General features: G+C 42.1%; 1 protein-coding gene across 2 annotated transcripts in view; it reads right to left on the bottom strand.

The window, feature by feature from the left end:
* TXNDC11 (thioredoxin domain containing 11) overlaps positions 1 to 12,851 on the bottom strand; it is a 59,362-nt gene that overhangs the window by 43,085 nt on the left and 3,426 nt on the right. Inside the window, exons 2-4 of one of the 2 annotated variants that reach the window (XM_044233399.1) lie at positions 9,972 to 10,188; positions 5,995 to 6,092; positions 1,877 to 2,006 (exon numbers count right to left, since the gene is read on the bottom strand). In XM_044233399.1, the coding sequence (XP_044089334.1) occupies positions 1,877 to 2,006; positions 5,995 to 6,092; positions 9,972 to 10,188 (445 nt within the window). Of the gene's footprint in view, positions 1 to 1,876; positions 2,007 to 5,994; positions 6,093 to 9,971; positions 10,189 to 12,851 lie in introns of those variants that run through there. The other variant, XM_044233400.1, reaches the window with a different exon arrangement.

Here is a 12,851-nt window from a genome sequence, read left to right on the forward strand (position 1 = left end):
GGCTAATATCCAGGCCCCCAAAGTCCTAGTCGAATCTTACCCCTCATCGCATGTTCCCTGCTAAGACCTGGCTCAGAACTCTGGATGCAAATCTCCAAGAGGGCTGAAGAGAAAACTGAAGTTGCCTTTCAGGGCTCTTATTATAAGGCTAAATGATCTTAATTTTTTCCCATACGTTTCTTTGAAAGGGTAAACACATGATATACGGTGTTTATTGATGTGGCATTGCTCCTCTGCCGTTTCTCCCTTTATTTTTTAGGAAAAACTGAGTGAAAATGTAATGAAAAAAATAGAGGGTTTCAAGTAAAACTAGGCACAGTGTCCCACAGAACTCCCTACAGAGCACACCTGAAGGAAGACCTCTTCGTCCCTCCAGGTCATTTTTTATCATCTTAATTATAAAACAAAATATTTCTTATAGAAGTAGGGAGTTCCAGCAAGCACTGTGTACATGTCAAGTTCTCTCAATAGTGCTAAAAATCCAGGATTTTCCTGTCATGCCATTTCTGTGGATAAGTTTTCCTGTATTGGGACTACATCCTGTAGGCATTTTCACGTCTTATTCAATCCCTGTCTATAGATAAAGGCACGGAGGCTTAAAGGGTTAAGCAGCCCATAGGCCATGCAGCTAACAAGTGACAAAGTTCAGTGTCTAAGTCCTGATTCTTCACCATTCTGCCTCACTGCCTCTGTGACCCCGTCATCTACGCAAACCTACGTGAACACCCACTTACCACACAACTACTGCAGCTAAGAGTTAAAAACCCTGTTCCAGTCCCCTGATGCCACGCAGGTGAGTGATCTGGCCCACACCACAGAAGGAGTCAGTGTTGCCAAAGGGACCAGACCCAGGCCCCCAGGGTGGTTCCCAGCTGCCAGCTTGTCCCAGCAGAATGAGAGACAAGCCTATGAAGGGCAGAGAAATCCATCCTGTATCCACGTAAGAGGAAGGACACATTCACTCTAATGTACACTTGAGAACTTACAAGCAGGATAACTAGGCAGTGACGCTGCTGCTTAGAGAACTTACGTACAGTTAACACACAGTGTTTCTAACATGGCTGAAAAGCTGTAAATGACGTCCCAGTAACAGAAATTCATGTCCGATCTGCATAAACTCTCCCTAGTGCAAAAAGTAAAATCAGTGAGGTCCGGGATGGATCATAGGGTTTATGTCTCAGGTACCTACAATCCTGTGTCTGAGGATCATTTTTACATGCTATACCCAAGTACGACTTACACTTGCTCCATTGGGTTTTTCTGTGGAACTGTACTTATAATTTATTTAGATTATTTTAAGCTTTACACTGGCCTCTCATTAATAAGTGATCCTGAACACACACTGAAGATCCTATAAAAATAACTTATCAGGAGATGAAGCTGGTGATGGGAAAGCAGCAGAGAAGCCATGTTAGGAATCTTTCCATTAATAAGACCTGGAAAGGGTTATGCACTTTATAAAACAGAAGGGAACATATTCCCAGTTTTTTTTTAAGCTAAACTACAGTGGACAAGTAAAACCAACTATTCCGTAGTACCATAAAGCATCAAATAAAATTTTTAGGAATCTGCAAATGCATATAACCTGTAAGTTAACTCTTACATGCTCTAAGCTCATCATAAGACAGACTGAAAGTCTTGGAAATTCCCAAACAAAAAATTCACAAGGTTTTACAAGTGTTCTATTCTCTTCAAACTCACTTGGCCAAACCATCCCTATGATCAAGTATCTCAAAAAGCATTTAATTGGGGCTTATCTCTAATGTGATCTTTTCATCGCTGTAAATCAGGAGGTATAAAAAACCCTTCCAACATACACAATCCAACACAACCCAGTGAAACCTTGGGGATGGGAGGAGATATGAAAGACAGGTACCTCGTAGTTTGAGAGAAAATCTAGTAACTCTGATTGAGATGGGATGTAGAGAAGTGGTTTCATCACCCGGCGGACAAACTTCTCAATGTAAACAGCACTCATGGGGCCTTTGTATTCGATTGGTCCAAAACTAGTACCAAAAAAATAAAAATAAAAAAATAAAAATAATACACCATGCATTAAACCTGTAACGTATAACTGAAATCATCAACCACAAGACGATCCTGACTGCTTCACAGGGGAGTAGCCTTCTGTGTCCCAGGAGGTGAACGGAGGGCCTGAGAACAGGATCTCGTGTGCCAGGTGGCACAAGCAGCCACGGCTCTCCTGTGAGCTTAATTCAACTGCAACCTGAATTTCAAAGAACATTCATCCTAGCCTCTGGGGGGAAAAGAAAAATTCTCATAATAATATTTCTTTAAAAAGCAAAACCAAACAGAAAGGTGATCCTGGCAACTGACCAAACGCTAACGGAGTCCAGGATCTTAACTATATAATCGATGGCGGTGGGGGAGGGGGTGGCAGACTTTCTTTTGCACATCATTCTGAAAGAAAAAACAAGCTGAGCAATTGGCCCCTGGCCTACTAACATGTACCTATTAATATTCCCACAGGCACTTACACAAAGGATCACTAAATAACCTGAAACCTATTCAAAACTTTACTTTAACAAAAAAAGATTATGGGAAGGGACAAAGTTAGGGACCTGCAAAAATGATCTTATTTCCCTTCCAGGTGTGCTTAAGGATACACAGGAATATGATTTACATTGCTAAGAAATAAGACCGACTTTCAGTGACCCTCCTAGTAAGCTAATCAGAATCCTCACATGGCTTTCTTCAGTCTTGCACAATGTAGATGCTGCTCAAATACAACTGAATGGAATGTGGCAGGGTGGGGGAGTAAGGTGAAATTTAGTAACTCCATTACCATCCTTTTGTCTAAACAGAAACGGACATTAAGCTTCCTGTTAATAGCAACAATAAACAGAGCACACTAAAGAATTACATAAATGCTGTGATCCCAATACTATATGCTAACATAAATGCACACAAACACACACACACACATAATGGGATGAGATATACACAATTCTTCCGGGTGCACTGAAAATATGATGCCAAACAAAAGAATGTTAGCATGAAAAAAGTAAAAATAGCGCTCTACATGCACAGCTGGAAGACAGAGTTAACAACTCGATCAACTCAAGACTTACATAAGTTTAAAAAATTACCACTACCACCAACCCCATCAGCCACCAACAATTTTTAATTTAAAGGAAGAAATCAAGGAGCACCTGGGTGGCTCAATGGATTAAGCGTCTACCTTTGGTCAGGTCATGATCCCAGGGTTCTGGGATCGAGCCCCACATTGGGCTCCCTGCTCGGTGGGGAGCCTGACTCTCTGCCTACTTGTGATCGCTCTCTCTGTGTCAAATAAATAAATAAAATCTTTAAAAAAATTAAAGGAAGAAATCAAAAAATCATCTAATAATTTATTTTGTTCAGCAAAAAGGAGGCAACAAATCTGGAAATGTCATCTACTCAGGCAAGCAGCCTCCTGGGGTGTCATTAGAAGGATCCCAGTGACTGTTAGAAGTTGAGAAGATCTCTAGAATGTAGGTGTAGGACACATTTCACCAACACACCTCAGTCACAACCACAGGACAAGCTGATCCAGGGCTGCTGAGCCTTGTAACAGAGTGTTAGAAGAAACCACTCCCTGCCTCAGAACCTTTTATAAACTTTCTCTGTGAGTGGTTATCAATACGAGCAAAAAAAAAAAAAAAAAAAAAAAAAAAGGTATCTACTTAAAGCAATACAGAAGTCTATTAATTTCTCTAAGCAGCCACTTGTAAGTAAGCCATTACAAATACAGCAACAACAACAAAAACACACAGATGGGGGTTCCTGGGTGGCTCAGTGGGTGAAAGCCTCTGCCTTTGGCTCGGGTCATGATCCCAGGGTCCTGAGATCAAGCCCAGCATCGGGCTCTCTGCTCAACAGGGAGCCTGCTTCCCCCTCTCTCTCTCTGCCTGCCTCTCTGCCTACTTGTTGCTGTCTGTCGAATAAATAAATAAAATCTTTAAAAAAATAAAGCTTTTAAAAAAAAAACACAGGGCGCCTGGGTGGCTCAGTGGGTTAAGCCGCTGCCTTCAGCTCAGGTCATGATCTCAGGGTCCTGGGATGGAGTCCCCCGCATCGGGCTCTCTGCTCGGCGGGGAGCCTGCTTCCTCCTCTCTCTCTCTCTGCCTGCCTCTCTGCCGACTTGTGATCTCTCTCTGTCAAACAGATAAATAAAATCTTTAAAAAAAAAAAAAAAAAACCACAAAGACAGCAATGGTCTGTCTGCCCCGTGATGAGGCTGAGGGACCACACTGGTAAGCACGATCAATCAAAAGAACCTCAACACCACTGAATGGTCATAAAAGAGTTTAGTTAAAGAAACGCACTCATTCATATGTGTTATGGATAAAACAGAAATTCTTAAATAGGATATAAAAAAGCTACCTTTCAGGTATCTCTGTGCCTTAACACTTGCTTGTTTTTGGTACACTGGGAATGGAGGATTCTGAAATGAGTATTAAGAGGTCTGAACGAACTGAAAAAGTAAAACCTAATGGGCAAAGATGAGGGGCGAGCACTTTGAGGAGACTATCAACCTCAAACTTCTCATCTGTGCAATGAGAATGGACTAGATGTCCATTCTAAGGACATCCGTTCTAAGGTTCCTTGCACACCCTTTCAATCTTTCCATAAATCTAAAAAACAAACAGTATAAGACAATATACTGCAGAGCCATATAACCCAAAAAGATATTCTGTACTTGATTCAAGGGAACTTTCCTGATTTTAATATCACATCAAATCAGGCCCACCTCTGGGCAGTGGCTCGGTTACTTACAGTAGCGGCCTATACTAGGCACCCGTGCCCTATTTCCTATCTCCAAATACTGTCTATTGCCAAGAAGAGAACTGCAGGGACCTTCGTAAGAAGCTTATTTATCCCATTACAGAGCACAGAGCTTCCGCATCTGCAAGTGCAACAGTTCACACTCTGAGAAGTACTCTTGTATCCAGAAAGGACGTTGAAAGTGGAGATGGAGTGACAAAGTGCATTTCTGCTCAAATATTACTTAACAGCTCTTGAGAAACAATACTGCATGCCACACAACATTTTATGTTAGAAACATGAGGCGTGATGGAACGTGACAGATAGCCCACAAATGAGAGGTTGATGTTTCTTATAAACCCTCATTGATTAAGGCCTAGGAAGTTCAGAGGGAGGGAAAAAATTAAGCATAAAGAGTAAAGATCTTGCTAATGAAACATTCTTTAACCATTTATCTTCATTAACAAACTTCAAGCCAATTACATTGAACAAAGTCCAAAGTCTCATCTGTCTTCAAAATTCTCCAAGTCCGATTTCAGACATTACTTAACACTCACAGCAAGGTCTGGGCAGGATTCCAAAGTCAAACACCAATATTTCTGCAGCATAATAACCTGGCTCCTTAAGTAGGATAAAGACTAAAGGCAGCCTCTTGTCACTTCAGGCTAGGTGAGTGCACATGGGAACAACATTTATGAAAACCTTTTAGGTTTTCAAACCTCTTTGGATTTCAGGATTATGGGCATAGGACCATGGACTCGTAGTTAATTTTCTTCCCAGCTGAAAAGGTGCTAAAATTCCCTCCTGACTAGGTATGTTGCCCGGTAACAGGATAAGGACCTTTGTGCATTTTCATACAGTAAAATACTTCAGAACGTCTGAAATTATAGCCACACAAAGGGGCAGGGGGCACTCTCAAAAACAATGCCATACATTGTAATGGTATGAAAAGATGTTCACAGAAGCAAGAAAAAGCAGTTTAGGAAATACTATTACTACACAATCCCATTTTTTTTTATTTAAAAAAAAGGGTGGATCTGTATAGTCAGAAGAGGATATATTGCAAAACACAAAACGATTGTGTACTGCTGATAAAATACCCAGATCCTTTTATTTTTGCTTATCTGTATTTTCTCCATTTCCTACAGTGAATATTTAATACTTTAAAACAGAAAAAAACTCACTTTGGAAATTTACTGGAATTAGAAAACTAATTCAAATTCTTACCTCCGATGATACAGATATATCACAGGGAAATAAAAGAAGTGCTTCTGTTTTCTGCATTTCCCCTGGTTCCACCAACAGTTAATTGCCACAAACAACACCTGCAGAGCCAAAAAAGGTTTCAAATGACTATGAATAACAACTGAAAACTTACCAAGATTTTAAAGATAAAAATCACAGAAATGGAACTGTTCTTCTCCGAAACAGAAAGCGAGAAAAAAAAATTATCGCCCATATTCAAAGAAGGTCGTCATCTACACCACAATAAACGAGACAGACTCTTATCTATGGTGTCAAGCTAGGAGTCCAGTATTTTACAGTCTAGTCCAAGAGGGAAATGATTTGCTTTGAACTCTAAAGTGAATGAGCACGAGTGAGCGTTTTCTAAGCATGATTACACTAAACCTCAATGGAAAGCTATCTTTTGATAGTCAAACTGAGCACGGGAGAAGGGGAAAAAATGTTAGCTGCAAATAAAACATCACAAATATCAAAGATCTTTTTTTTTTTATATATTTTTTTTAAGATTCTTATTTATTTATTTGACAGACAGAGATCACAAGGAGGCAGAGAGGCAGAGAGAGAGAGGAGGAAGCAGGCTCCCTACTGAGCAGAGAGCCTGATGTGGGGCTCGATCCCAGGACCCTGATATCATGACCTGAGCCGAAGGCAGAGGCTTAACCCACTGAGCCACCCAGGCGCCCCTCAAAGGACCATTTTTAATGACCACACTAAAAACCAGTAAGATAATTAAAGCTATGCTCTAAAATGTAGTATTAAGCAGCAAAAATACAAACTAAACACCTATTTACAGGTAGATGCTGCAGTATTTAAGGAGAAGTGTCCCTATGTCTCCAATCGACTCTGAAATGTACCCAAACCAGATGGGTCATTGCTTAGAGGAGCACTCTTCCACTTCGGCACTACTGCCACCTCAGCCTTCCACTATTACAGGGCTTTCCATAGATTTGTTTTTGTTGTGAGGGGCCGTCCTACACACTGGATGGAGGCTTTAGCAGTATTCCTGGCCTGTACCCCCTGCATGCTAGCAGCTCCCCCACCTCAAGTACTGATCCCTGAGAACAGCTCCAAGCACTGCCAAAGATCCCCTGGGGGAGAAAACTTCCTCTAGGTGAGAACCACTGACTAGAGGAATAGTAAGAGGAATAAATGACAATAAAGTGTCAGTAACAGGGGCGCCTGGGTGGCTCAGTGGGTTAAGCCTCTGCCTTAGGCTCAAGTCATGGTCCCAGGGTCCCGGGATCGAGCCCCCACATCCGGCTCTCTGCTCAGCAGGGAGCCTGCTTCCCCCTCTCTCTCTGCCTGCCTCTCTGCCTACTTGTGATCTCTGTCTAATAAATAAATAAAATCTTTTAAAAAAAAAGTCAATAACATTTAATTCTCAGGTACATACAAAATTCCTTTACCTTTGCTATGTGAAAACATTTTCATAATACTACTGAAAAAATATGAAGACTACAAATGAAAAGTCACCTTCAGAGGCCTTCCTTCCACGCTGGAAACAGCAATATTGCTCAAAACTCAGAGCTCCTTTCAGAGTCCATTTATGAGAATAGAAAACAACAATATCTTTACTTAAGGTGACATCTCATTTTTTTACTCAAAAATAGGGCACAATCAACCATGTTTGCTAATTTTACTAAAGCCACGTGGCTCAAAAGATTTTTGCCTGTTTCCAAAAATAAACCCTCTCCTTTTCCCTAGTGAGAACACAGAGTAATAAGCACTCATTTTGGAAGAAGCTGAAAAAAAAATTTGAAAAAAGCAGTGCCCGTTAGCTGTGGATGGCACTATAACCTTCACCACTTATCCTGTGATCCTTGGCCAACCGCCCCACCATCTAGGTCTGAGGTCCTGCTTCCAAGAGCAGGGATGCCAGCACCAGCGTGCAGAGCTGTGATGAGGAACAGCACAGGCCCTGGCATACCAGAACGCAGCTCCTGTAACCACTCGTGAGGACACAGCCGCTTCAGCTGACAATAAGGCAACAAGTGACTGACTCCTGCCCTAAACACAGTAGACTCCCTTCTTGCTCCCCCATGTTCTCTTAATTCAGAAGACCTGGGGAATGCCTGAGGAATGAAGTGGTGACATCTTTTATGCTAACCTACTATTTGCCTCCCAGTGCTCCAGTGGAGTTCCTGCTTCCTCCCTCGAAGTGTCTGCCAGTTTGGTTATTATTAGCCCTTTTTTTCTTTTTTTTCAAGTTAGCTCTACTGCCCAATGTGAGGCTTGAACCCACAACCCTAAGGTCGAGGGTCACAGGCTTTCCCAAACTGAGCCAGCGTGACACCCCTATTGCTAGCCATTTTTAAAGGGGGAGGGGAGTAAAGGGAGCACAGGGAACTGATCGATCCCATGGGTCCAAAGTTGGAACACAAAATATCAACCCCCTCAGAACCAATGTCCTAGGCAATGAAGAGTTCTAACGAAGAGCCAGATTTAAACAGTACTTTGCACCACATTCAAGGATCTATAATGGTTCAAAAGGCTTTGCTAGGTTGGGCAGAAAGCCTCACCAGCATTTATAACATTGTTTCTAAGAAAAACCTACCCAGAGTTCCAAAGAAATTTCTGGAACTCAGCTGCCTGCATCAGTTACCTCAGATGAGTGGTTTCAGCAGCAGCATTTTAGAAATCTGTGGGATGCTCTTCTGGCTGTTGCAGTGACTGGGAAGCTACAGGGCATGGGGTGGGCAGGCACTGTGCGAGACAGCCCACAATGCTCGAAGTGCTCTGCACAGGAAAGAGTTGTCACAGTACCCCCAGAGCAGTCTGAAATGTCCTGCCGAACAATGAGGCTGGGGAAAACTTGTCTGTTATTATTCTAACCTAGGACCTAATTCCATTTTAAATGGGAATCGAAAGCATGTTTTTGGTATTCACCGAATTTCTTGGGAAGGCAACTCTTATGTAAACCTAAAAACAGAAAATACTTTTTTGGTTCCAGTCTTGACTAAGAGCTGTCCACCATTCAGGAAACCCAAATCAGTGAGAGCAGTGTCCCCGCAGTACCTGAGTCTCTACCACAACACATTAGGACCTATTCTATTCTGCCTAAGCATTTACATCCTGAAACACACATGACCTGATGACATGTTACTTTTGTTTCCCCCACCTTTATAATTAGTGGATTGACTCTTTTGCAATTATATGCGTACGGAAGTTTTATATCTATGAATTACTTTTCAGGACAGCAAAAGTCATCTCATAATGTATTTGTTTTATAAAAGGCAACTAGGATCCACTGGGTTGAAAACCACTGCCATACAGATGACTCATCACCCATCCCTCTGGCCTAGCACAAAGGTATAGCTTCATTAAGTACTCAATGCATATAGCTCTGGTCCGTGTGTTTTTAATAAAGCAACAGGTTCCACTGTAGTCATGACACATAAATGTGTCTCACAGCAGAGTGCCTGGCTGGCTTAGTCTGACTCTTGGTTTCGGCTCAGGCCATGATCTCAGGTGGTGAGAGCCAGCCTTGCATCAGGCTTCATGCTGGGCATGGAGCCTGCTTAGGATTCTCTCTCTGCCCCTCCCTACCCCTACCCCAACCCCATGTTCATGCATGCAGACGTGCACTCTCTCTCTCTCAAATAAATGATATGAACGTTAAAAAAAAAGAAAAAGAAAAAGAAAAGAAGTCATCAACAAGCATCAAACAGAAATTCAACTAGGCTTTTCAGCACTGAAACCAAAGAGCATGGCACCCTGAGATGAACTGATCCGCACCTGAAGGAAACACAGAATCTGCTCCCAATCCGGTCTCTAACCAACTATTACCTTCACCATCAGAAATCTTTTTTCTTTACAAAAGGCTTTACCATTTATAAAGTGAGGCTCCTGGCCTTCAGCCTGGCTCAATCAGCCAGTGGGGTGAGGGGTCTCTGTGGGAGCAACCAGCCCCGCACACAGGGCAAACAGTCACCCGAGGGCAGGTGGAGGGTCAGCATTACCTGGTCGGAAAGCTGGCTCGCTGCCTGCTCAATCTCTGACCTGGCAGCGATGGACTGGCCACACCACGGGGCGTAGAAGAACAGCAGCGCCACCTCCGAGTCCCGGCGAACATACTCCGCATAGTCCAGCTGCCCCTGGAAGAGGTCAAGAACCGGCGACCTCGAGGAGAAAAAGCTGACAGGTGGCTTTGCTGGTATTATCACATCTTTTGCTCGACTAAAAAAGAGCAAACACAAACAAGATTGCTAAGTTTATCTTCTTCTAACAACAGCTCTATGTGGAGGGAGGATGCAGCTTAAAAGAAACAACTCTTGAATAAGAAAATGGGAGGTCCCAAAATATCACCCTGGAGTAAAAACTAGGCTGTGCTAAGGCAGTACTTAGCTGAGAAAATGCAATACATGAATACTGTGTTGAAAACAACTCTCTAATACTGTCTCCCCAGGTTGGGACGGGAAGGCAGCAGACAGCAGAGGAGAAGGATTCTTTGAAGAATCCATGTCCTTGCCTCCTACACCCAAAACACCCCACCCTCATCTCTCTGCAGCCTGGCTCTCCACAGGAGCTGCTGGTCTCCAGGGCTTCGGAATAACCAGTGAGCTTGCTCAGAACTAAGGGGAGGGAGCCCTCATGGCTACCACTAACATTTCTATGGGAAATTCTTACCATCGACTCAACTTTGCAAAAACATTATGCTTATGAGCTGGAGTTGGCCTGTACTTATACAGGGCATTCAGGCAAAAGTAATGAATAATAAGGTAGATTTCTCCAGATATATATTGGGAAGCCACTAAAATGGAGTTGGGAGGCCAGAAGGGGGAGCCAACACTTCTCCATGTCAATTACATGAAAAAATGATCAATTACAGACTCTAAGGGAGAATCTTCAACAGGAGGATTACAAGCCCCAACTGGAAAAGATGTAACAACTCCTACAAAAACACTGATGACTTCAACAATCAGCCACTGAAAAACTGTCATCCCCCCCCCCCAAAACTCCTGCATCTCTCCAATGGACTTTCACTCACGACCACTCGCTCCCATCTTCCTCCTTCTCTGTAAAAGAATGTTGTTCTCATTTTTCCTGTGGGACTTGCCTATGGTTTGCCATAGCCTGCATGTCCTGGATTGCAATTCTCTGTTATTCCTGAATAAACCCCTTTTTCTGGTAAAAAATAATTAACTGTTTAATTTTTAAGGTTAACAATGTCATGATCCAGAGGTTATTAAGATGACTAACAAAGTAACAGCCCATTTTACCTGGAAAACAGTCTTCCTGAGTACCTGAAGTTCCCAAAAGGGAGAGATCAAGAGAAGACAGAAAAGAATGAATAAGTGGTCTGAAGTCACAAAGTGGCCACTATTTCTCCCATCAAGACAAAAACATCTTGGCTGAGGCTGCATCCCACCAGGTGAAATGAGCTTAATGAATACCTTGAGCTGTTCACACACCTGTGCTAACATGGCATAAAACTGTTACAGTAGTTTGGCCAAGAAACCAATAGAATAAAAATAGAGACCCTAGAAAATATTCAATTCATCCAAAAGGCAGAAAAGAACCAAGGAAGGAACAAAAACCAGAAGGTACAAATAAAACAAACAGCCAGAAGGCAGGATTACTCCCCAACAATATCAATCATTACATTAAATATAAAAGGACTAAACCACCCAATTGAAGAGAATACCAGACTGGATAGTGAAGCAAGACTTACCAAATGCTTTCTAAAAGAGACCCAATTTACACATAAAGACATAGAAAGGATGAAAGCATAAGGATGGGAAAAGGTAAATTATCTAAATAGTATGCATAAGTAAGCTAGTGTGACTCATTAAGTGAAAAAATGAACTGCTATATATTCTTATAATTAAATGTTACTCAAGAATAAAGAACTGATACATACTATAACTGGATGAGTTTCAAAATAGCTACACTGAAGAAGCCAGACAATAAAGAATACATATAACATGAATGCATCTATGTAAAATTCCAAAACAGACAAAACTAATCTATAACAAAATAATCACATCAGTGGCTGTCTAGAGAGGGGACTGAGGCAAGGAGACTGGCTGCAGAGGGGTACTGAGGAAACTTTCTGGGGAGAAGAAAACATTCTCTATCTTCACTGAAAGGATGCAGGTGGTTAAATTTATCAAAAATCATCAACCTGTACACATAAAATGTGTAATTTAACTGAATGTAAAATATACCACCATGAAGCTGATGAGAAAACATCTTGGCTGGTGTGTCTCGTCCTCTGACAACTCTACCCAAAGGATGAGACCTCATTTTTTTCTCTCAGCTCCCTGTTGGTTGTTTTTCTACCTCTCACCACAATTAGCAACTTGCTTATTTTACCTATGATCTATTTACTTTACCATAGCATTAACTCCCTGAGGGCAGGAACCCTATCATTTTTACTGTGAGATCCTCATTGTTTATGGTTCCTGGTCCTCCGAAGTTCAATAATTTGTGAAACCAACAAACTGACCCTCCTCTCTCACCTGAACATCTGCAAAGGCAGATTTAACGTAAACCCACACAGACAGACACTCAGAATCAACGTGTCAGAGGCCCATTTGCTTTACTAGAGATGACCCTAAAGGCCACATCATTATGTTCTATGCTCACATATGTGATCAAACAAACCTGACATGCTGGCTTCTCAGAATACAGCAAGGTAGCAGGAAGGCAGAACAAGAAGGAAAGTGCTGCCAGCTCTGAGATACTCAGTAGACAGGCAGGTATTTAGAACCAAAAAGGAAAATGTAAACACCCAAGACCCAACCTCCTCTAAGAGGCGTGGGTCATTTAGCATAAAGAAAAGAATCCCATGCCCTCCTCTACACCTAGAAGGTGTTAGCTTCCTTTTTTTTTTTTTT

Source organism: Neovison vison, chromosome 14, assembly GCF_020171115.1.
Source record: "Neovison vison isolate M4711 chromosome 14, ASM_NN_V1, whole genome shotgun sequence".
Classification (NCBI taxonomy): domain Eukaryota; kingdom Metazoa; phylum Chordata; class Mammalia; order Carnivora; family Mustelidae; genus Neogale; species Neogale vison.